Genomic DNA, 26,387 nt, shown 5'->3' with positions numbered 1-26,387 from the left:
CAATCTCCTTGACCATCTGGAGAGTCCTATAAATCCTCTTTGGGAATGTTGTGGAAAGGCATTTTGATGCACTTGTGTAATTGTTCTATGGAATGCTTGTGTATTAATCAGGCTAAGTGATGCCAGCTGCTGAAACAAACAACCCCCAAATATCAATGGCTTAACACAATAAAGCCTTATTTCTTGCACAAGTCACATCCTCTGCTCTTTGCAGTCATTCTATCTTCTTCCAGAGCCACAGAGTTCTCCATTGGAATCTCTGCACATAATGGGTCAACAAATGGAAAGTGGGGAAAAATTATAGGACATTTGAAGGCCATGCCAAGAAGTGGCTGCATCACTTCCATTCACATTTCATTGGCCAGACTGGGCCATATAGACCCATCTAACTGCTAGAAAGGATGAGAAATGAAGTGCCAAAGAGAAAAATGAACAGAATGATGAACGCATAGTGCTGTATCATAGCATGTAGAAAAATGCATTCTGCAGTGAATACTATTCCCCCAAACAATGACACATGTAAATGTAAAAACCTTCCTGCATACATTATATTTTACACATCTCATACAGGAAAATAGAAATATCAGTAGGTATTGATGAATAGCAAATGGTGAATTTTAAGGCCATATAGAATGGCAGTTAGGAAAGGAAGGGCTTTGGAATTGGAAAAGGTCTGTGTCTGAATTCTAGCCCTACTGCTACTTGGTCAAGAATACACTGGCAGCATAATCTTAGGCCAGTTGCTTAAACTCACATTGCCCTCAAAGGACCGTCATGGGATTTAAATGAGGCAACAAATACTTACACCAGTGTCAATGCTCAGTGACAGGAGGGGTTACATACACACATACATGTGACAACCTTTTCTCCTACCTTTTCTTTTCTTTTCTTTTCTTTTTCCTCCTACCTTTTACTTTTGGGTCCTCTTTTCTTACAAACTGAATTTTCTTTTTTTTATTATGTACAAACTGAATTTTCTAATAACATAGGATGCAATGTCTAATATTTCTGTAGAGTGATCGCAAAATGAAATATTTTTCCATGTTTGTGTTTGTTGTAGGTTTAGTTGTGCACCCCTCCCCGCCCAAATTCAAATATTGAAGTCCTAATTCCCAATACCTCAGAATGTGACCTCATTTGGAACTAGGGTCATTGCAGATATGATAATTAGTTAAGATAAAGTCATACTGGAGGACGGTGGGCTCCTAATCCAATATGACTCGTGTCCTTATAAATGGAGACATTTGGAGACATGCATGCACACAGGGAGAACACCATGGGAAAATGAAGGAAGAGATCAGGATGATGCATCTATGAGCCAAGGAATGGTAAGGATTGCCAACAAACCACCAGAAGCTAGAAGAGAGGCATGAAACAGATTCTTCCTCATGACCCTCAAACGGAGCCAGTCCTGCCAACACCTTGATCTCAGACTTACAGCTTCCAGAACTGTGACACAATAAATTTTTGTTGTTTAAGCCACCCCGTGTGGGGTACTTTATTATGGCAGCTCTAGCAAACAAACATAATATCCAAGCAGTTTTGACTCAAATATACAGGATTCATTTTTTAAATGGCATTTAAAAGTGTAAAATTTAAATTGTAGAATTCCAATTCCAACATATTTCCAAAACCAATTTTCCATTCATCAGTCTGTTTTTCGAGCTTACAAAAGCAGCAGCTTCATATGAGTCACCCTAGGATCATGACTATAGGGATAAAACACTGGCTTTCTTTTACTGTTTGTTTAGTGGGGCTCCTGGAGACCCATATTTAGAACTAAATTCACTGATATCACCCAGATTGCCAGCTGTGTGACCTTGGCCAAGTCCCTTACCTAACCCGAATCCTTTTCTTCCTCTAAAAAATAAAGCGGTGACTAGATTCTCTGTAATTTCCACCTAAGACATACTGTAGCTTATAGGAAGCCTTGCCGATCCAGGCAGACTTGCTGGCCTGTAGTCCAGGTAAGTAAAAACAGAGCTGCTTATAGAAATCAGTTCTGCTAATATAAAGGGATTTAGGAACAATATTAAAAGACAGTACTCTGTGAAATAAGTCAAACAGAGAAAGACATGTATCATATGATCTCACTGATATGAGGAATTCTTAATCGCAGGAAACAAACTGAGTGTTGTTGGAGTGGGGGGTGGGGTGGGAGGGATGGGGTGACTGGGTGATGGACACTGGGGAGGGTGTGTACTCTGGTAAGTGCTGTGAATTGTGCAAGACTGTTGAATCTCAGATCTGTACCTCTGAAACAAATAATGCAATATATCTTAAGAAAAAAAAAAAGAAGAAGAAGAAGAAGGTAGCGGGAGGGGAAGAATGAAGCGGGGGAAATCGGAGGGGTAGACGAACCATGAGAGACGATAGACTCTGAAAAACAAACTGAGGGTTCTAGAGGGGAGGGGGGTGGGAGGATGGGTTAGCCTGGTGGTGGGTATTGAGGAGGGCACATTCTGCATGGAGCACTGGGTGTTGTGCACAAACAATGAATCATGGAACACTTCATCTAAAACTAACGATGTAATGTATGGGGATTAACATAAGAATAAAATTAAAAAAAAAAAGAAAAAAGAAAAATCAAAAAAAAAAAGACAGTACTCTGGCAAATTAAATATTCAAAGTGAAGAACACTGCCTTTATTAAAAGTGTCAACATTTAGAATGCATAATTTTAGCATAAATACTCTAGAAATATTCACTTAGTTTGCTATGTTTTATTGTTAATAAAGAAGGTCTTGCATGTAGATTTGTCATATGTCATTAATAAATCAGCTATAAAATGCAAATTATAATTATTTCGAATTATCTATTTACTGTTTATTTATATTTAAGTTTAGGCTCCCCTAATATGGCCTAATAAAAATTTGAGATGCTAAGTGACTGCTTCATCTGCTTACTCTGTGTATTTGCTGAAAATAAGTAGTTATATTAATTGAGGGATTTTTTTTCCCTTAAAAAATTTATCTGGGTGAGGGTGAACCTAAATAAAATATGCTAAAAATATGCATTATTTTTGCCAGTGTGGTGGGTAAAACATAGTTTGCACTAAAATCAGCAAAATAAACCTTTGTACATGACTGTGGAATCAATCTGGTGTAATGATTTGATATAACAACTAAGAAATATAGCATTAGTACTACCCCGGCAAGAGGACCCCTGCCCCAGCTTCTGTATATTATAGAGCCTGTTCTGGCCCCCTTTTTTTTTTTTTTAAAGATTTTATTTATTTATTTGAGACAGAGAGAATGAGAGAGAGAGAGCACATGAGAGGGGGGAGGGTCAGAGGCAGAAGCAGGCTCCCTGCCGAGCAGGGAGCCCGATGGGGGACTCGATCCCAGGACTCCAGGATCATGACCTGAGCCGAAAGCAGTTGCTTAACCAACTGAGCCACCCAGGCGCCCTGGCCCTTTTCTGGCCATGCTACTCCATACAAGGCAAAGAGGTCCCAGGGCCAGTGTATGGACTTGCCTGGAGCTCACACATACACACACCTTTCTAGAACACATTCGGGGTACCTACGATGCTGACATTCTTTGCTCAAAGGGGCCCAAGTTCCTTTCCAAGGCCTGTAGAGACCTCTTTCCTGGATCATTCTTGCAAGGGTGACTATCACTGGTGTGCTCACGATTAGACTTGATGTGTGGCCAAGAAGAGGCTAAGGTGGGGATCAGGATAGAGCAGGCACTTGTGGACTGGGGTGGGGAACACACACATCTCTGCCCATGTAGGAACCTCTCACAGTGCAGGACTGAGCTGGAGGTGGGAAATAAGAGGGGTAAGTAGGGGAAAGAGTCATAGAACTAAATTCCCTGGTGGCTTTCCTGGTTCTTATGAAGGCACATTGGTCAAGGTAGGAGGAGAGAACATAGCTTACCTACAACTTGTCATCATGAGTTATAATTGTTTAATACTTCAACATATAGCATGAAGGTCTCCAAGGACTCTTGCTCTGGACCTGGCAAATATGAAGAGCAGGCTGAGTAACATCTCACTAATGATCAATTTGCTACCTGAAGTCACACCTTGCACATAAGAATAAGTTAAATTAATGGCTGAGAAAAGAAACCAAGTGAAGAATAAGAGACCAAAGAAACTCTCTACTGTAGTTCCTTTTCTTCCGCTCTGTGTGTTTTGGAATATGTTTTTCTTCGGGAAGCTTATTCTCCAAGATGATGATGATGATGATGATGATGATGATAAAAACTGATGCTTACTATGTGCTGGGCCCTCTTATAAACATTACACACATTAATTAGTAATTATAACAATGGCATAGGTGGGTCCTGCACTAAGAGCCTCCCGTTTTACAAGAGGAAGTCTGGGCATCAAGAGGGTGACTTGCCTGCAGTCGCACGGCTGGGCGGAGGAAAAGGAGGCTCGAGCCCAGGCAGTCTGGCTCCAGAATCCCTGCTGAAGAATTCTGCAGGGCTTTTGCCCACAGAGCCACGTCTGCACAAACAAATGTCTGCTTCATAGGCAACTAGTTAGCAACTCTTCCCTCTTCACCAACCAGTAATGTCACTTGCAGCATTAACCACATCCGTGGGTCAGCACGGACTTTCAAGCAAGGGGTTGTTCTACTGTCAGGGCTGAGCGCAGTTGCTTAGTATTTTGGTTTTTGTCTTTTTTGTGGTGTTTTGTTTTGCTTTTAAGTGTGGTAGGAAAACAAGTTTAGCACAGTGCTGGCTCTCAGAAATCCTGGAAAAAGGGAGGTAGAGGTGGTAGGAAGAAGTAGAGAATGAACCTTGGAAAATTAATATAGTTTGATGACAAAGGCAAAAATGATCAAGTCAATTGCTCCCGTCCAGCTGCGTTCCCCCCAATCCCCCAGCCTGTACCAAGGTGTCGGGGGCGTAATCAGGACCGGCTTCTGACTTGGCCTTCAGTGGGGCTCCTTGCCTCTGGGAGGGCCAGGGTCTCTCCCGTGAGAATTCTGAAGGGTGAGGGGAAAGGGAGACGCCAAAGTAGGGGCGGAGAAGCCGGGGAACAGCGCCACACGACCTGACACCCCGCCACCAGCACCAGGAGAGGATCCGCCACTCTTGGAGGCGGCCAATGCAGCCTCACAAGACGCCCCGCCTCCGCCCCGCCCCTCCGCCCCGCCCCTCCGCGGCGTCTGCCCCGCCCATCCACGGTGCCCCGCCCCCCGTCCCACCCCCGAGGGCCTCGGTCCCGCCCCCTGCATGGCGGCTCGAGCCCTGTTTACCCGCGGTGCATGGTGGGACCGTCGTCTCGGACAACCAACCTGCCCCCCATCCTGGTGGCCGCCTCTTGGCGGTGCGGAACGAGCGCGGCGGCGGCATGCGTCAGGCCTCCACATCTTCAGAGCCTCTGGCGAGCCCCGACTACTACGAGAGGCTGGGCCGCCTCCAGCACCGGCTGCGGGACAGGTACGGCCTACCCGGGGCGGGGGCGGGGAGTGGGCCCGGCCGAGGGTCCACCGGTGCCCTAACTCCGGTTCCTTGCCGCTTCCCGCGCCGTGTTTCCCTGGGCCCGGGTCCGCCCACGACCCCCCCTCCCCCCCCGCGCCACCAAGCTCCCGGTGGGGCCTGGAGGACAAAATTTACCAAATACCCTGGCCCATCGCCCTTACTGGAGGTCTCCCGCCGGAAGATGCGGCCGCATCACTGAATTTGCCCAGAAGTGAGAGTAGGAGTTCTTCTGCCTGTCACTCTCAATCACGCCTTGTGAATTTCTCTACCCCCTTCTACACGCCTCCTCCCCTGTCTCTCTTCAAATTGTCATCCCACCCTGACAGCTGCACTGCCTCAATGATGACAGGTCCGGAAACGCAGGTGGGAGAGTGTGTGTGTGTGTGTGTGTGTGTGTGTGTGTGTGTGTGTGTGTGTAACATATGCCCTATTTAAATGCAGGAGACATTTTTGGGGGGAACGAGGGCTGGCCAGATTTCCAGCAAAGGGATGAAATTTACAGAAGTCCAGCTTCCAGAGGGTTCATGATACTATACTTTAAGACATGAAAGACGAGAGCCTCTGAAAACAGCTAGATCTAAGAGCACAGAGAGAAAATTATAAAGCAATTTACTATAAATAACCACATAAAAGATAAGTTGTTGGAACTACTACTTAGCTGCTAGATTAATTGGAGTTGGAAATCTCATTAGCTGACAAGAAAGGAAATAGATTTTTGGATCTCTTGATAAACAAAGTGTTTAATGAATGTTAAAAGTTACAAAATCATTTCAGTGAAGAGGAGAGCTTTGTGTGTGACAAATATAAAATGACAACAATAATTACATGTAAGGTAAGGGCAGAAGTATGTGGTTATGACAAGGAATTATATTCATCTTATCCTAGATTTAATTCTTGTCAGATATTTATAGAGCATCCACAACAGGCCTCCTTAATTGTCCTCACAATATTTTACCCCTTAATCCTTTCCTGTATCCTATTTTCTTTCTGACCTACTGCCACTCACCCACTCCAGGCACCTCCTCACCTCCAACTTTTAAAAAAATTACTTCCTGAAGTGCCTTCCCTATCGCAAGTATTGATCAACCCATTCCCTAACTTAGGTGATCTCTTATTTTTACAGCACTGTAGATAAATGGCTTAAGTGACTTGCTCCCTGCTTAGAGAGAGAATTCCAGGAGGACAGGAGCCGTATTTAGCTGGATCTTTAGCTGGTAATAGAGTACCTCAGGGGAGGAGGGGCTTGACAAATGTTTGTTGAGTGAATGGCAGAAATCCCAAAGCCAACCATCCAGGGTCCAGGAGTTACAAATGTCTTGTATACAACACTGGTGCCACACATTGTCACTAAATCATGACGCTTTTCCAGTCAACCAGGGAAAGTAAACAGTATCATATTTCAAAGACAGTATTAAGTGTCTGCACATACCTTATAATTAAAAGACAAGACACTGCTCTGTACATCAGCACGCCTAAAGTGCTTTTGACACTGTTCTGTTAGAAGAGTAGCTTAGCTACCCCAGGCCTTTAGGTATTTGTATCTCTTAGCCCGTGATCTAATTTTAAAATGTTACTGGTCCAAATGGCATTCTTTCTGAACTAGGTTCATTGTGAGTTATCATTTTTGCTTCCTATGCTAGAAACACCTGGCTGCTTATAGTCTTATAGTATAATAACTGTGTAATGATTAGTACTCACTTTATGTTTAACACTTAATGTTTTAACTGTAAGCAAGGTGAGGCTGTTGAAATTATATAAGGAATTCAAGTCAAATTTTATAGCCTATTCATGGTTCTGCATTTGGAGTCTTTAAAAAAATTTTAAGGTGGAAATCTGTTGCTGTGTGTATTCACCTTTCATTTTATTAAATTTTTTTAGAAAGGAAGGGGGGAGGGCCAGAGGGAGAGAGAATCCCAAGCAGACTCCCTGCTGAGCACAGAGCCTGACACAGGGCTTGATCTCACTACCCTGAGATCATGACCTGAGCTGAGATCAAGAGTCAGATGCTTAACCGACTGAGCCACCCAGGCGCTCCTTATTTTTCATTTTAAAAGTCCATAACTAATGCATAGTAAGTACAGAGGCATATAACTTCGATGCAGAGAAACAGGTTCTGCTCTACGAACAGTTGTGTGACCTTGAGCAGGTTGTTCAGCTTCTCTGAACCTTGGTTCTTCACCAGAAATGAGGAGCACTGAATTATATGTATGGTAAGGCCACAGATTTGTTTTTTATCTAGTAGAGTAATGAACTTCAAATGAAGAGTTGAAAGCTGTAGTTTTGTAAAGCAACAAGTAATGCGTATCATTGTTTGTATCCTATTTGAATGTTTGAATGTACCTGCTTTTTTGTTTAGTTTAGTTTAGTTTTGTTTTTTAACCAATCTCAGTGATCACAAAGACTCTAAAACTTCAGGGTCATTTTAAAGGCTGCATCTCTGGGTCATCACAGCTGCTTTATCAGTCCAGAAATTTCCTGGGGGTGGGAAATAAAAGCAATCTGCCCTTTCCTGGCCTTCTTAGAGCTGGCTCATTGCTGGTCTAATATAGTTGGTCTAATAACGGGGCCTTTCCTTTGTAAGTGGTGTATTTCTAGCCCAGATTGTCTCAGCTGTAGTCACACATAGATGTACATTCTTAATTTTTTCCTCTTTGTGTATGGTGTTTTCTCTGCACTCTGGTGAAATCAATCATAGAATCTTAAAGAGCCTGCTGGAGTGACTCGTTACGGTGTGTGTAGTGCCACAAGCATGGTAGAAACATGTGAGTGGAATTGACTCTTACAATTATATAAAAACATCCCTTTAAAAGGCCCATTAACCAGCCCCAGTTTTTTCAATGCCACTATTGATTCAGAGTGAGATATCATAATAGTCCAGAAATTGATTCTGAGATATTAGTTGAGTAAAGCTGAAGTTGGTATTGAGACAAAAACAGAATAACAAGTGGCTTAAAAGGAGAAAAGCAAAGCATGTGGCTACACTCTTAAGGACTACCCATCTGTGTAAACCTTTGAATGGTCGAGGTGAGGTGTGCAGGTGACGGAAACTGTGGGCTATGGGTATACATCCCAGGGCTGGGTGTTTCAGAGATTCTGAAATAAAGATTTAGTATGTAGGGGTTGCAAGATAATCCTCCCCATAAACCTTTCTCTGGCTATTTATTGGGGTAAATATCTTGTTTTAAGTCTTAAATTTAAAAAAGAAAGGAAAGACAGCATTCAGAAGCTCTGCAGTGTGGATGAGGAGGTTGGGAAAAGTGCCTGTGTTAAAGACTTAATGAGATTAGCATCATGTTGTCCGCAGTGGGAGGCCAGGAGATGTTTGTGGTTTTTCACCATGTGAAGTGCCGTAATAGGTCATTGTGACTGGCAGATGTGTGTATCTACTGAAGACAGAGTAAGAACGAAGAAGTTCTGTGTTCGTGATTAAAAGCACTTGCTGTACAGGAAGTGATGGATCCCCAGAAAGACCTTTTTCACCAGAGGTCATAAGTGGATTTTAAAAATTATTTTGAATTATGGGCGCCTGGGTGGCTCAGTTGATTAAGCGGCTGCCTTCGGCCTGGGTCATGATCCCAGGGTCCTGGGATTGAGTCCCACATCAGACTCCTTGCTCAGCAGGGAGCCTGCTTCTCCCTCTCTCTCCCTCTGCTTCTGCTCTCTGTCAAATAAGTAAAATCTTTAAAAAAAATATTATTTTGAATTAAATTCAAGCTTACAGAAAAGTGCAAGTATAGGATAAAGACTTCTGGTATTCCCCTCACCCAGATTCCCCAAGTCTTTTTTTTTTTTTTTTTTTAAGATTTATTTACTTATTTATCTGAGAGAGAGAGAGCATACAGAGGGAGAGGGAGAAGCAGACTCCCTGCTAGGCAGGGAGCCCGACGCGGGGCTTGATCCCAGGACCCCGGGATCATGACCTGAGCCAAAGGCAGAAGCTTAACCAACTGAGCCACCTGGGTGCCCCAGATTCCCCAGCTCTTAACATTTCATTATATTTTTTCTGTTTTTGTCCATCTGCCCATCTGCCTAAAATCATTAGTCTTTTCTGAACCATTTGAGAACTACAGATACAATGCCCCATTACTCCTAAAAACTCTAGTGTCTGTTTCCAAAAACAAGGATGCTCCTGGACATAGATGCACCCTGGAACTCTCCCAGTGAGGAAATCAACACTGATTGATACCAGTCCACAGACTCCAGTCAAATTTCATCACCTGCCCATTTTGCCAAGTGTCTTTTTTTTTTTTTTTTAAAGATTTTATTTATTTGACAGAGCACAAGCAGAGGGAGAGAGAGGGAGAAGTAGGTTCCCTGCTGAGCAAGGAGCCCAATGTGGGACTCGATCCCAGGACCCTGGGATCATGACCTGGGCCGAAGGCAGCCGCTTAACCGACTGAGCCACCCAGGCATCCCGCCAAGTGTCTTAAGACTGTCTTTTTTCATTACTGGTCCAAGATCCCATCTGTGTACCCATTTGCCATGTCTCTTCAGTCTCCCCCAGTCTGGAGCTATTCCGTAGTCGTTCCCTGTCCTGTGTTCCTGACAGTTTCGTAGAGTACAACTTTCATTCCAGAGGGTGATCCTAAAGCTGGGTCCATCTAATGGTTCCTCATGACCAGATTCTGATAACACTTCCTTGGCAGGAATAGCACAGAAGTGAAGCATGACATCAGGGCACAAGGTCATAGACACACTTAACGGTCTTTCTGTCTTTGTAATTTAATGACAGCTCAATGTCCAGTCATTCATTCTTCATGAACTAAGTATCCTATTAATCATGAAATTTTAGAAGAGGCAAAAGTGACTAATAAAAATTTCTAACATGGAAGCAATTATGCCATATTTCCTTCTCTTCTCTTCTAAGTTCACTCTTATTTTTTTAATTTTATTTTATTTAAATTAACATATAGTGTATTATTAGTGTCAGAGGTAGAGTTCAGTGATTCATCAGTTGCTTATAATACTCAGTGCTCATTACATCACATGTCCTCCTTAATGCCCATCACCCAGTTACCCCATCCTCCCAACCCCTCCCCTCCAGCAACCCTCAGTTTGTTTCCTATAGTTAAGAGTCTCTTACAGTTTGTCTCCTCTGTTTTCATCTTATTTTATTTTTCCCTGCCTTCCCCTATGGTCCTCTGTGTGTTTTTTTTTTTTTTTTCTTAAATTCCACATACGAGTGAAATCATATGGTATTTGTCTTTCTCTGACTGACTTATTTTGCTCTTAGCATAATACCCTAGTTCCATCCATGTCATTGCAAATGGCGAGGTTTCATTCTTTTTGATGGCCCATTAATATTCCATTGTATATATATACCACTTCTTCTTTACCCATTCATCTGTTGATGGACATCTGGACCCTTTCCATATTTTGGTTATTGTGGACATGGCTGGTATAAACATTGGGGTGCAGGTGCTTCTTTGGATCACTATGTTTGTATCCTTTGGGTCGATACCTAGTAGTGCAATTGCTGGGTCATAGGGTAGTTCAATTTTTAACTTTTTGAGGAACCTCCATACTGTTTTCCAGAGTAGCCGCACCAGCTTGCATTCCCACCAACAGTGTAAAAGGGTTCCCCTTTCTCCGTATCCTCGCCAACATCTGTTGTTTCCCGAGTTGTTAATTTTAGCCATTCTGACCTGTGTGAGGTGGTTATCTCATTGTGGGTTTGATTTGTATTTCCCTGATACCAAGTGATGTTGAGCATTTTTGCATATGTCTGTTGGCCATTTGTATGTTTTCTTTGGAGAAATGTCTGTTCATGTCTTCTGCCCATTTCTTGACTGGATTTTTTGTTTTTTGGGTTGACTTTGATAAGTTCTTTTTTTTTTTATTATTTAAAAGATTTTATTTATTTATTTGAGAGAGAGAGAATGAGAGAGAGCACATGAGAGGGGGGAGAGCCAGAGGCAGAAGCAGGCTCCCTGCCGAGCAGGGAGCCCGATGTGGGACTCGATCCAGGGACTCCAGGATCATGACCTGAGCCGAAGGCAGTCGCTTAACCAACTGAGCCACCCAGGCGCCCGACTTTGATAAGTTCTTTAGAGATCTTGGATACTAGCCCTTTATCTGACAAGATATTTATAAATATCTTCTCCCATTCTGTTGGTTGTCTTTTGGTTTTGTTGACTGTTTCTTTTGCTATGCCAAAGCTTTTTTTTTTTTTTTTAGCTCGATGAAGTGCCAGTAGTTCATTTTTGACTTTGATTAACATTTTTTTTTTGAAAGATTTTATTTATTTATTTGAGAGAGAGAATGAGATAGAGCATGAGAGGGGGGAGGGTCAGAGGGAGAAGCAGACTCCCTGCTGAGCAGGGAGCCCGATGCGGGACTCGATCCCGGGACTCCAGGATCATGACCTGAGCCGAAGGCAGTCGCTTAACCAACTGAGCCACCCAGGCGCCCCTGATTAACATTTTTATTAGTTCCCTTGACTTTGGAGATGTGTCTAGCAAGAAGTTGCTGCAACCAAGGTCAAAGAGATTGCTGGCTGTGTTCTCCTCTAGGATTTTGATGGATTCCTGTCTCACATTTAGGTCTTTCATCCATTTTGAGTTTATATTTGTGTATGGTGTAAGAACTTCATGCAGGAATTCAGCAAAGTAGAAGGATATAAAATCAATGCACAGAAACCAGTTGCATTTCTATACACTATGAGACAGAAGAAAGAGAAATTAAGGAATGGATCCCATTTACAATTGCACCAAGAACCATAAGATACCTAGGAATAAACCTAACCAAAGAGGTAAACTGAAAACTATAGAACATTTATGAAAGAAATTGAGGAAGACACAAAGAAATGGAAAAACATTCCATGCTCATGGATTGGGAGAGTAAATATTGTTAAAATGTCTGTGCTACCCAGAACAATCTACACATTCAATGCAACCCTTATCAAAATACCATCAACTTTTTTCACACAGCTGGAACAAATAATCCTAAAATTTGTATGAAACCCCTGAAAAAATCCCGAATAGCCAGAGGAATGTTGAAAAAGAAAACCAAAGCTGGGGCATCACAATTCTGGACTTCAAGCTATATTACAAAGCTGTCATCAAGACAGTATGGTACTTGCACAAAAACAGACAAATAGATCAATGGAACACAATAGAGAACCCAGAAATGGACCCTCAACTCTATGGTCAACTAATCTTTGACAAAGCAGAAAAGATTATCCAATGGGAAAAAGACAGTCTTTTCAACAAATGGTGTTGGGAAAATTGGACAGCCACATGCAGAAGAATGAAACTGGACCATTTTTTTACACCATACACAAAAATAAGTTCACTCTTATTAATGACAAAATAAAAATGTGCGTGGTGCTACTACTTAAAAAAATAGCATCTCTATGATTTTTTTTCCTTGGAATCTTTTTTTCCTTTTTAAACATAGGCAAACCCTAACTAAAGAATAGACCCTGTGTTCCCAAGCTAAGATTTGGTATTTGAATTTTGGACCCCATTTTCCCATTAAAAGAATTTGGTTAAATGGTAGTTTCCATTCTAGATTATGCTAAGCAAAGAAGTTAACTTCTAATGTAGCTAACAGAGTAACTTTGGGGATTTTTTTTAAAGGGAAAACATATCTAAAGAAAAACAGAAACTAACAATTAAGAGCTCCCAAATGGAACATAGGTTCAGCCCCTTTCCCTTAGCCAGCCACCTGAGGTCACCTTCTGCTGGATTCCTTGTCTTTGATTCACAGTTTTTGGTTTTTTTTTTTTCCTGGCATTTTTCTTGCAGACATTATGTGATTTTTCTTTTGGGCTTTAGTTAATTTAGATTAGCAATTTAGCTTCAGTTGAAGGTTATACTTTGGTGGTGGAGCAGAACGCCTATGGTTAAACCCCCCTGTGGTTAAACCCTCCCAAGGGCTCTTTCTGGGACTGGGATGGCTAGTCCTGTTCAGCGATTTTACCCCATAGCCCTTTTATTTTGACTGTTGCTACCTCCTTTGCTGCCTAGTTTCCCTTCCCTCTTACCAGGCTTGGGTGTACAGGTATGCAGGATAAGCTTTGTCCTCTAGCTTACTGCCAGCACCCACCTGAACAATACAAGCTAAGTCCTTCCTGGGAGTAGCTCCAGGGAGTAGCAGTCAGTGACAAATCATGGTGATGTTACAAAGATAAAAAGAAACTCCTCCAAATTCAAAGTAATAGTGTTAGGGGACTCGGTCTTCATTAAATGTGAATGGGGCTAGGTACACTTTTCAGAGACTTGGCTCTGCCCAAGCTTGTCTGGCTGGGAGCAGAGCAAGCCACCAGTCTTCAGTCGAGGGTGGATTTGTGGAAGTATGTTGTCTTGATCTGGTGGAACCCCCATCACTCAATTGCCACTATCTCAGAAAAATCTGGCCATAGTATATTCTACGTATTTATCTTGTTTATTGCTTGTCCTTCCCTCTAGAATGTCAGCTGCCTGACAGCAGAGCCCTTGGCTGGCTTGTTCGCCATGTTAGTGTTCAGGCCTAGAACAGTACCTCGTTCATCATGGCACTCAAGAAGTACTTGTTGAATGAGTGAACCTGCTTTCCAGTCTTTTCTTAGTGCCTTTCTACCATTTACTTTGAAAATCTTGTTCTTTTTGCTTCATATTGGTATCATTTTGCTTTTTAGATTTCCATGGTGACTACCGAATATTTTTGTGTCTTGAGTTTCAAACAGCTGGCATTTTCTACTTCTTAGAAAGAGCAGAGAAGCATTCTCACAAAGGTGTAATTTCAAAAGAGATCATGTTCTAAATCCAACTGCCTATTATCAGTGTAACTTATTTATAAAATATTTTCTTTCTATATTATAGTGAAAAAAAGAGACTGGACCTGGAAAAGAAACTTTATGAATATAATCAATCTGATGTATACAGGTAAGATGTGACAGTGGTAACAGTTTTTAAGCCAGTTGGCCAATGTTAATCAATAAAAATGTAACCCTAGTGTATGTTACAGATACCATAATTGCAGTACTTTGACTGTTCTCTTGTGTCTAGTGTGTACTCGTTTCCAGTAAACACTGAAATATAATATAATCCTATCAAATGTAGGAATAAATTTTGTTAAAATTTGTGTAAGATAAAAATTGTTTTATTTTCACTATTTGGTACTTGTGGTATTTCAGGAATCTATTTGGCCTATATAGCTGAAGAATAAGATACATTATATAGTCTTATCTTTTTGGTCACAATTTAAACACATTGAACCTGTGTAATGATTAAGGCATAATGACTGTAGCTGGCCTTTCAACCAGCTGTTGAAGGCAGGGTTATGTGATGTCTCATTTGTTCATGGGTATTTGACAATGCCTGTGAAAATTATGAGCAATGGATAAAATACATGTTATCCTTTCTGGGTTCTTCTAATATGCAGAGCCGATTTTTAATATTTTTAATTCTATTTTATGGAAACGGAACTTCATCCTTAAGCCAAATGTGTGGTATTGCCTCCAATTTTTTCTTTTAAGATTTTATTTATTTTTTGACACAGGGAGAGACAGCGAGAGAGGGAACACAAACAGGGGGAGTGGGAGAGGGAGAAGCAGGCTTCCCGCTGAGTAGGGAGCCCGATGTGGGGCTCGATCCCAGGACTCTGGGAGCATGACCTGAGCCGAAGGCAGATACTTTTTTTTTTTTAATTTATTTATTAGAGAGAGAGAGAGCGCAAGAGGGGGTCGGGTTAGAGGGAGAAGCAGACTCCCCGCCGAGCCGGGAGCCCGATGTGGGACTCGATCCTGGGACTCCAGGATCATGACCTGAGCCGAAGGCAGTTGCTTAACCAACTGAGCCACCCAGGCACCCCCGAAGGCAGATACTTAACGACTGAGCCACACAGTCACCCCTCCAATGTTATTCATATGAAAAATTTCTCGCTATGATAGCATTAATTTGGTAATTTAGTCACATCATAATGTGAGTGAGAAATGAAAACATGTCATTCGGAATCGAGAGAAAACTTTAAAACCAAACCACCCATCGGGTCCATTTGTTTCCTCGGATGGTTTTAGGATTCAGTGTACTTCCAAGGATACGAGTCACGGTGGACAGTGATATGTCCCCAGTATTTCTAGAAGAGACAAAAAGCCAGTGAGATGTTACAAGTAATAGCAGTGTTGTGGATGCCATGGCCTCAGAAATGGGCCCAAGTCTGAGAGCATTCCTGGCAGCTGCCATTTTTGTAGCCCGCAGCTAAGGGGATGGCTGAAGGGGTGGAGACTTTACCTGCAGCCTATTCCTGGCTTCCTGGGGACCTTTACCAAGCTATCAGTTTGCCGAGTTTGTTCCCCTCTCTTACTTAGCCTCTCGTTTCCTGGAAGACAGAGGGAATGATTTGCTAAAAATAAACTTTCTTTGACTTCCTAACAGGATAAAAATCCAAACTGTCTGACATGGCTATTTCAATCTTGTCCCCCTGCCCCCTCCAGAAGGCAGAGCCTGAGACAAGGGTTTGTGTGTAGATGGTAGTTTATTTTAGGAAGTGGTCATATAAAACTGGTGAGCAGAGCTGGGAAGAATGAAGTAGGAGCTGGTCACTGCTGTGGGCACCTGGGGCTCCATCCTTCCAGACCTTGAGGGGAGCCATGTAGCCCGCCTCCCTGCTCCTCACAAGTGTCCACTCAAGGGAAGGAAGGGGAGCCATTTACCTGCTGGTAACTCTGCATTGTGCAGGGCTGCCCCAGGAGGTGTTAACTCCTTCTCACATCCATGTTGCAAACTCAGAGGAGTAGCTCTGGGAAAGCAAGATACCAGATGCAGCCGAGACAGGTGCTACCAGGTGGCTGGCAGAGGAAGAGCTGGGCCAGGAGGGTGTGAGGACGGCCTGCAGAGTATCTGTCACAACAGCTTACCAGACCCTCTGTTATCTGCCCCTGGGTAATCTTCATCATCACCCAGAGCTAGAGCGAGCAGCATTGGTTTCTGTGCGAAGAGTAGTGTACTCTTTGTTTTACACTTTGGATGAGAGTCTCTAAAGGTCTTTTCACAATTGAAGTTTCAATTACAGCCCATATATATCATAAAATATTTTAAAAATATATTTGACAGTTCCCAATTAAAATTTTTAATATTATCTGAATGAGAGCTTTTGGGATATTTTAAATTTTGGAATCTCTTAATGTTTATGGATTGTGGTTTATAGTTTGATTCTATTTCCATCTAAGCAGGTAGTTTTGAAATGGTCTGTCATAAAAAGAATGCTAATGGGCTATTCATCCGACCATGGCCACATAGACACCGCTCTTGAAATCACATTTAATTTTGAGAAAGAAATCTTTATTGTGTGAATGTTATAATGTAGTCTTGTATACATTTCTCAGGAGAGTTATGCCTGGATGTGATACTCAGTGATGTTGCATTAATTTCTTCTCTCTAAAAATGCATGTACATTCTGCCCTTAGCTTCCAGTGTTTGGGTAAAATATCTCCAAATATATTGTCTCATTAACAATTTTGTTAAAGAAAATTCTCCTCCTTTGATTTGTCAGAGCTTAACTGCAATGTTTAAAAATCTGCTTTTATTTTTCTAGAGTTAAGCTGAAGTATGTTAAACTAAAGAAATACCTGAAGGAAATATGTGAATCAGAAAAGAAGGCTCATACTCGAAACCAAGAATATTTAAAACGGTTTGAGCATGTCCAAGCTCATGTTGGACATTTTACCACCAATACAGAGAAGCTTCAAGAACTGAAGGTAACATCTTGTTTTGTACTCTCTCTCTCTCTCTCTCTCGGTCTCTTCTGCTAACATTAGAAGGAAGTAAGAGTAGTTAGTGTCAGATCAGTGGTCACTAATGTTCAGTTGTTCATCCATAAGATTAATTGCCCATTTTCTCTGTGGATTCTGTGTGGCCAGATTTTGATTGGGGGACTTGAAATTGCATTTTCTCAGATTTCTGTTTTAGTTGAAGAATTAATGGAATAGCTGTACTTTGTTATACTACACAAATAATTACCTTGTACAGGCACAGGCACTAGCCACTACCTGGCACAGACCTGGCGTATGGTATTTGTTGGCTTCATGATTGAATTTGAGCAGCATTAGGGATCCCGCTAGAGACTACCTCCTTCTTTATTTTTTTATTTATGTTTTCTCATTTATCAAGTTAACTTTTTAAAAAAATTTTATTAAAATTCTAGTTAGTGAACATACAGTGCAATATTGGTTTCAGGAATAGAATTCAGTGATTCATCACTTACATGCAACACCCATTGCTCATCATAACAGGTGCCCTTCTTAATATCCATCACCCATCCAGCCCATCCCCCACCCACCTCCCTCCATCAACCGTTCAATTTGTTCTCTGTTGTTAAGAGTCTCTTATGGTTTGTTTCCCTCTCTCTTCCCCCACCCCCCATATGTTCATCTGTTTTATTTGTTAAATTCCACATATGAGTGAAATCATATGGTATTTGTCTTTCTCTATCTGACTTACTTCGTTTAGTATAATACATTCTAGCTCCATCCATGTCATTGTCATTCTTTTTGGGGACTACCTCCTTCTTTAAAGGATTCTTTTTCTGGGGTCTGGGCTCCTCTGTTCTGGTCAGGCAGTGTGTTGGGGAGAGACTGAGGGTAGAACTGGCCCCACGGAGTTCACCTTTATGCTCCTCAGCTGTGTGACCCAGAGCAACTGCTCTCCATGGCCCTCTCTGATTCTGGGACCCCATTCCCCTAAGGCGCTGGGCAACCTTTGGCTCCACAAATTATGCCAAGTATGGAGGGCTAGACCTTTTTTCTCACCATTTGTGCTGGCCAAGGGCTGCTGCTCAAGTTAACCCAACTGAATACTGGTTACAGGAGAAGTTGACTTCAGTACTTCCCTTTCTTTTTTTTTCCTCTAGGAGTTTCCCCCACTGAGCCTTTATTTCAAGTACATAGATAAATGAAAAGAATTATTATAATGAACATTCATGCAGTGATCTGAATGTTTGTATCCTCCTGAAATTCATATCTTGAAATCCTAACCCCCAAGTGTGATGGTATTTGTAGCTGGGGCCTTTGAGAGGTGCTTCTGTCATGAGGGTGGAGCTCTAATGGATGACATAGGATGCCTTCTAAAAGAAGCTCCAGAGAGCTCCCTAGTCCCTTCTACCATTGGAGGATGTAGTGAGAAGGTGGTGGCTCTGAATGAGGAGAGGGTCCTCACCAGAAGGTGACCACACTGGAGCCTTGATCTTGGACTTTCTAGCCTCCAGCAGAACTGTGAGCAATACATTGCTAATGTTTATAAGTCACCCAGTCAGCAGTGTTTTGTTATAGCTGCCTGAATGGACTAGGAAAACTCACATACTCTCTACCCAGATGCAATAGTTGTAAATATTTTACCATATTTGCTGTGTGTGTGTGTGTGTGTACACACATTTTCCTGAGCCATTGAAAGTATGCTGTGGACACCATGACATTTCTCCCCTAAATACTTGAATGTGGATCTCCTAAGAACAAGGAAAGTCTCCTACATAATCATACTACCTTTATCACACTTGAGAAAACTAATAATATCATTTAATATCCACCCGATATTTAAATTTCCCCAGTTCCCTCCAAAATTCTCTTTAGTTTTCCAGACCAGGAGCCAAGTAGGGTTTGTACATTACATTTGGTTATTGTATCTTTTTTGGTCTGCAAATCTAATTTAATTTCCTACCACTCTTCTTTTTTTGTTTTCCATGACACTGGCTTTTTGAAGAAAGTAGTCTAATTGCATGTAGAATGATCTGAATTTGACTGGTTATTTCTTTGAGATATCATTTAACTGAAAATTTGGATTAGACCAGCACTGCCCAACAGAACTTTCTGTGGTGATAGAAATGTTCACTATCTGTACTGTGCTGTCTAATACAGTAGCCACTAGCCACCCATGGCTACTGAGCACTTAAAATGTGGCTTGTGACACAGGACTGAGTTTTTAACTTTGTTCATTTTAATTAGTTAAATTTAAACAGTCATAGCTGAGGTTACATACTGCCTATTGCATCCTATCAGGAGGTTCATCAGTTGTGATGTCAGGTGGTCTGATCTAAGTGAGGTTGAGTTTGATGCATTGGTTAAGATGGCAATCTCTAGATCTCTCTATTATATAGTACCTTTTTTGCAACTGAGCCAATAATCTATGAAGTGATAGTTTGACATCTTGGGAATATTTTGTTCCTCAACAGTCTTTTACCTAGTGGTTTTAAGATCTGTCAGTGATGCCTGAATCAGTTATAGTGGAGGTTGTGAAATGGTGATTTTTCTAATTCAGACTTCTACTTTATCAGCTGGCATTCTTCTATAGAGAAGAGCTTTCTTGCCTTCTTTTCTCTCTCTTTTTTTTAAGTATCATCATGGACTTGTGAATTTTTATTTAGTCAGTGTACTATCAATCACTGTAATTATTCTTTTTGTTGTTCATATTTTCCCAAATTTTGCCTGGGAGAGTCTCTTCGAATTGGCTTCTGTGTCCTTTTGACCTGACCCCATTAATTCTGAGCCTTCTTTGCTTTGGGGCACAAGGTGTGCCAGGTGTATCGGATATGTCCCTGCCTCAGACATGAAGTTAGCCTCTTTTCCAAGGAGCTGTGGTTCCTTTTAGTGGAGAAGGGTATTTAGAAACCAAGATCTGGAGGTTAGATGTGCTCAAGCAATAGCAAGTTTTAGCTGCAGCACTTCGGGTTTTCTTCTCTTACTATTCAACTAGAATACTTAACATTCAAAAAGCAGTTGTTAGTATCAACAATGTAAATCTCTTTGCTGTTCAGAGATTCCACAGAGAAAATGAAAGTGGTGGACAAAGCAGGGAATTTTGCCTTCCCCAACAGAAAAAAGGAAATAATAGAAGTTTTCCTTTTATTTTTACATTGATGCTTTACTTAATTGTTGATTTCACAATATAGCCAAATGTGAGAGGGAGGAATTTGAAAGGGAGAATGATCCTTTGTAAGTATTTTTATATCAAGAGCAGTTGAGGGGCGCCTGGGTGGCTCAGTTGGGTAAGCGTCTGCCTTCGGCTCAGGTCATGATCTCAGGGTCCTGGGATCGAGCCCCACATCGGGCTCCCTGCTCAGTGGGGAGCCTGCTTCTCCCTCTCCTGTGTTCCCTCTCTCGCTGTCTCTCTCTCTCTGTGTCAAATAAATAAATAAAATCTTAAAATCAAATCAAATCAAAAAAGAGCAGTTGAGTCTTGGGTAAGGAATGCCTTTTGAAAACAATCTGTGATGGCATAGAAGAGCAGACCATGTAGCTACAGATGGGAAAGATGTGAGTTCCATGGAGAACTTTACATTGGGAGTCACCTGAGTCCAAAGCTGAATGCTTGAACTGTGCCCGTGAAACCAAGTAGTGATATTTCAAACTCCAGCTAGTGACACCACTTACCTCAGCAAACTGTGTAGTAAGCAGAGTTTCAGAGAAGGTAATGTTTGTCCCTGCTGTCTTCCCCTTCATTTCTGCCTCTTCCTTTTGTCCTGGTGTCCAGTGGTGGTCTTAGGAAGGCCAGAACAACTTGTTTCCTCTTAATCCCGCCCCACTCAGCTATCAGATCTTTACCTCCTCTGCTGGCTGACTGCGTGTAAATTTTAGGAGAGAGGTGTTCTGATGGAGCGTATTGCCCACACACCCCAAAATGCCAGGGATATTTCCCCTTGAATAGACTGTAGCTAATGCAAATGAATTAACAATTGGTAGAGTTCCAGAAAGTGAAATGGAGTGAAGCAATGTGCAAGAAGTTGTCGTTTGGCCCAAATTATATTAAGTGCATTTTTCCCTCTTTGTAGGACTATGCCCACTTTATTATATAATGTTAAAATATTTTTAATGGGATAAAGGCTAAAAAAAATACCCTTTCAACTGATTTTATGAATTATACTATTTTATTTGGGGACCTGTGATCATTTTCAGGGCTTTTAAAGACTATTGATCTGTCATGTAGATTTGAAAATACAGTGTTGTGGCTGTGTTGCTATTTGTCAGATAAAGAGGCTGACTAAACTCCATTCAAGCATGTAAATATTAGTAGTGTTGTGAGGATCGTGTCCTTCTCTCCTTCTTTCTGCACCCCCTCCAGACCCTGCTCCCTGCATTAGTGCTTTTGTAGAAGAGCCCCAGTTGGTCCTTAGAGCAGTTTTCCTTGGGTGCCCTTTGACCTTATCTCAAGTTGGGTTCTCCTGGAGTGGACCCTGAGACAAGGATTCAAATGTAAGTGGTTTGTTTGGGAAGTACAGGGAGGGTCAGTAGGCAGGTAGGCAGATGAGACAGGGAAGGACAGGTGGCTGACATAGGGTGTATCACCAAGCCAACTACCATAGTCGGCATCTGGAACTTAACCCCACAGGGAAACCCTGGAAAGTGGTTCAGAGCATTTGAAATATGCATACATGGCTCGTGACTCACATCACTGATTGAAGACTGATGGGAAAGAGAGGCAGTGAGGGGAAATTAACTGTGAGCTCCTTGGGCACAGAGACAGAGATGCTGGGACTTAGGAGCACCCAAAAGGGTCCCAGGGGCATGTGTGGAACATGGCCAGCTCTGTTTCAGCCTCCCCTGTTCAAGTGCCAGGCATGAGGCTGGCATGTCAGGGCATCGAAGGGGATTCCTCAGTTGAGGAGAATCATCATCTGGTTATGTCTCTTATCTGCCTGAAAGCCTTGAGTGCTTGCTCAGCCTTTTAGGACAAAACCCAGATGCTGCTTTCTGCCTGCATACCATCCCGCAGTTCAGCCTTATGACCCTTAACACATGCATGCATGTGCACACGTTAACACATTCCTTCTCACTGTCCCTCTCACACAAATACACAGACGTGCAGATTTTCTCTTCCCCACGCGCCCCCCCCCACCTCCTTCCTCTGTCCCCATCTCTGCCTCCTATCTCTGCTCGCTCCCTCTCCCCACCCCCAGCTCTCCTCACCCCTGTCTCCTCCGTACCCCCTCATGCAATATTCCCACACCCCCATGCCTTCCCCCATCCCTCTCCATCTTTATCTCCCACACATGTGCGCATTCTCTCTCTCACACACACATATACTCACACACACCCACTGAATTTTAAACATGCTGAACACTGTATTTCCTTGAAAGCACTGCATTATCTCCTATCTTCTTCAAGTAGACGGAGTCTTTCCCTCTGTCCTGCCTTAGGTCTGTGCCATAATTATCTCTGTAAGCACTTTCTTCGTGGGATTGTTTACATGTTTTCCCACCTCACTGTGGGCTCCTCATCTTATTTCAATGCTGTCAGTATCTGACCCAGAATGTGGCATATAATAAGCACTCAGCGTTGAGGAACACTTCCGTAGTCTTGAAGCACTCAGTAAGCATTGAGACTCCCCCACCGACTGAAAATTGACTCTTCCATATTTTTCATCTTTCTCTCTTATGGACCACAGACAACTGTGGGAGAGCTAATGTGGTATTGGTTCTATCCTGTGTTATACCTTCCCAGGAGCATTTCTGTTTAATAGCAGAGGCATTCTAAAGATATAATGTCACCATTTAAAGATGTGATTCTTGTTAAAAATTCAGTTCTTAGGTGATATGTGCCTACTGGGGATAAAATTTGAAGAGAACAAATCTTTGAGTTCTCATTCAGTTTCTACTGAGCGTTGTGAAGCCACTGTGGACAGGGCATGGCCTTCAGGCTCCTGGAAGACAGTCTGTAGCTTATCCTATTTTTTAGGATAAGAGTGTCTTGTTAATATGCATTAGTTGCATATAAGTAAGTGTTTTCCATACCTTTTTGTAAAAACTCAGCATTTAAGAGGAAACCTGTATACTGGAAGAAATAGAAGAGAAAACAAAAGATTGTGAACTGTAGCCCTGAGGGTCAAATCAGACAGTTTATGTAACTCTCTGTACCCATCTTTTCAACTCCAACATGAGGAGGCTGGGCCAGTAGATTTTAAATGTTCAGTTCTGTAACTGAGAATGTTTATATAATCCCAAAGACCACTGAAAAAAGGAAGCCTGTTTAAATAAAAGGTAGTGGTGACACTTTCAGGCAAGTGCTAATGTGATGAGGGGAAACTGAAGGAATCTAAGTGGGAATACAGAAGAAAAGAAGGAAAGAATGGAAAATGAGACGTGTCATGAGCATGGAGAGATATCTTAGAGACCTGAAAGACCCGCCAGGACCTCCATCTCCTCTTCCCACCACCTGAAACCATCATCAACAAATTTCATCAGTTGAGCCGAGATGAAATGGTTTACGCATAGTAAGGAAGTGAATAGAAGAGTCCTCCTAAATGTAGGTGGGCAGCATCCAGCCCAGTGCTGTGAAGCAAGATGGTAACGGACAGAACAAGTTACCTGATGGATTGATTCTATGCTCTTTGGTTTATTAAAACAGATTTCCCTAGGGGAGTTGGGGGAAGAAAGGACTGTCCTTAGAGAGGCTATGGATTGGAGATGCTACCGGGACATAAGAACTTTGGCTCCCAAAGCAGCAAACCTGACAGTGAGGAATCTAGGCCACAAAAAGGAGGGAACAGGGACCTGAGTCAGCACCAGACAGAAAGGATGCAATATAAGCCCTGATGTATTGTGGAAATATAATGAGACCTGATCAGAGAAGAAATGGGGAATAAAACACGAAAGACTGATGGTTGGGAAACTGGGACGCGTGCTCTGCTGTCTCATCAGACATTGTTAGCTGTGGAAGTTGTGGAAAGGTTCATCTATACAGTTTTCCAAAGTTCAAAAACTTTTAAACATAGTACAACCCTTCATTTATATGCAGATAGAATAGGAGGTGGGGGTTGAAAACCCTTGCTCTCCAGTGTTCAGAAGGTGGATTTGATGGATGGTAACCAAGTGTCCTATGTATAAATAAAAGGAAAAGAAAGAGAGCATTTGTAGGTGCAAGTCTGTGGTCCTAGGGGATGTAGAATTATAGTTTGTATCAATTATCCACTTATAGCAACTTTTGATTTCAAATACATTGTTCGATTTTTATAGCAACCTTTTTTTTTATATTTTATTTATTTATTTGACAGAGAGAGACACAGCGAGAGAGGGAACACAAGCAGGGGAAGTGGGAGAGGGAGAAGCAGGCTTCCCGCTGAGCAGGGAGCCCGATGTGGGGCTTGATCATGACCTGAGCTGAAGGCAGACGCTTAACAACTGAGCCACCCAGGCGCCCCTATAGCAACTTTTAATTTCAAATACATTGTTCGGTTTTTATTTGCTCACTAATTTAGAAAAGTACGTACAATTCCCAGTAAATTTTTTGGATGCACTGAGAACAGTCTAAATTGGACTAGTGAAGAGACTTTCCTTACTGTTCTTTATAAAGCCCTAATGCAGTTATCAGTTTTTGCTGCAGCAAAATGAATTAAACAAAGCTCACATGTTTCCATGAGAAAGTACTCTGTCTTTGGAAGGTGTGGCTCTGAAATGATCCCATAATGAGGAAATCAGATACAATGCCTGTTGCATGTTTATAACTGATCTCAAAGAACCTAAGAGAATATTTGCAGCCACAGGAATGAAGAATTTGTGTTTAACCTCTAATTATTTAATAAAACTCAATGTTTATTTTGTTTATTTCATAATCTACCCCATCCCTTTATAAGGATACTTTCCCTTAGAATCTGTAAAGTATGCCTTTTGAAAGCTTTTGGGGTTAAAAAGTAAATATCTCTGAGTCCAAAGGGGTAGATATAGAACAGAGAGATGTAAATTATATTATCTTAATTGCCTTATCTCTTTTCTTGGTTTGTTGTGTGTACTGGCCTTATAAAACTTTTATTTAATTAGGAATCTCTTTAGATCATTACCTTCATCTATCATGTTAATATTCTGAGAGAGAAAAAAATTCCCTGCTTCACTGTTATTAAAAATGGGCAGCATATAATACCCTTTAAGATAATTTGAGGGAAACAAATCAATTTTCATCACTGTTTTTTTGTATGTCAGAACAAAGCTGAGGCCAATTTCATGTTCAGACTGAGAACTAAGGAAACAGTTTTCTGATTTGATTATCTCATAGGTGTATTTCTTTTTTCTCTCCCATAGGTGTATTTCTAATTGCAGTGCATCATGGCCTAATTTAGAAAATGTTCTGATACTTATCTGTGATGGACCACCATTAGTGAATTTCTTAAGGTTTTAGCTACTAACATACTGAATCAAAGCACCTTTTATGCCTTGCTTTTAAGAAAAAGTCATTTTATGATGGAATCACTTTCATCAATTATAGTGCGATAATGAAGCAGACATCTTTATGTAGTTATTAGTGCCAGAGCAAACATCATCCCTATGGTGCTGATCTCTGATGTCTACTATATATCTTTATTCATAGAAAATGGAATTCGTTTCAAGTCAATGATCTAGCAAATAGTATATCATAGTAGCATCATGATACTAATGTAGATATCATACAGATAAGAAGTCAGTAGGATTGATTTCTTTTCCTTTAGGACAAAAGTTTTCAGAGTAGACACTGTCCAATGTGTTGCTTTCATAGTAAAGTAACTGGATTTTCCTGAGTGCTTAATGTTCCAAGGTTTTATTCCCTATGTTGATGAAAGACAGTGAGAATCCATCAAATCTTATTTAAAATAAGCATTTTTCCCCTGAAACAAATAATATATTGTATGTTAATTAAATGTTTTGCGGGGGGGGGGAGTTAAATAAAAATGCATTAAAAAATAGAGCATTTTATAGAACTCAGCTTTTGACATTTTATTTGTGAAATCATCTATTTTCTAAGAGAAGTTGAATTTCTTGGCAACATCAGCTTTTACTTTCTACTTCAGTGTTCTTTTTATGCTCTAAAGACTGAAAAATATAGACGGGTGCTGGTTGTCATAAGAGCCACCAAAAAATCAAAACCTTGTTTATGTTTAGAACGAATATGAGGCTCAAATGAAGAAGATGCAGCTACTGTCAAAAGAGAGCCTGGGAACAAGAGGCAAACTGGAAGATGAAGACAGAGGAAAGGTAATAAATTAAGATAATAAACCTTCTGTTGACAGAGGAT

At 41.5% G+C, this 26,387-nt stretch overlaps 1 protein-coding gene across 1 annotated transcript in view; it reads left to right on the top strand.

The window, feature by feature from the left end:
- The first annotated feature begins 5,178 nt into the window (after nt 1-5,178).
- KIZ (kizuna centrosomal protein) overlaps nt 5,179-26,387 on the top strand; it is a 132,281-nt gene continuing 111,072 nt past the window's right edge. The window contains exons 1-4 of the mRNA XM_045885355.3: nt 5,179-5,398; nt 14,245-14,307; nt 16,958-17,120; nt 26,255-26,347. Coding sequence (XP_045741311.1) covers nt 5,310-5,398; nt 14,245-14,307; nt 16,958-17,120; nt 26,255-26,347 — 408 coding nt within the window. The 5' untranslated portion in view covers nt 5,179-5,309. The remainder of the gene's footprint in view (nt 5,399-14,244; nt 14,308-16,957; nt 17,121-26,254; nt 26,348-26,387) is intronic.

Source organism: Mirounga angustirostris, unplaced genomic scaffold (genome assembly GCF_029215605.1).
Source record: "Mirounga angustirostris isolate CCGP_5_RB_7025 unplaced genomic scaffold, mMirAng1.0.hap1 SCAF_10, whole genome shotgun sequence".
NCBI lineage: Eukaryota > Metazoa > Chordata > Mammalia > Carnivora > Phocidae > Mirounga > Mirounga angustirostris.
Note: the sequence above shows the minus strand (reverse complement) of the source record. Positions and strands in the feature narration are given on the sequence as shown.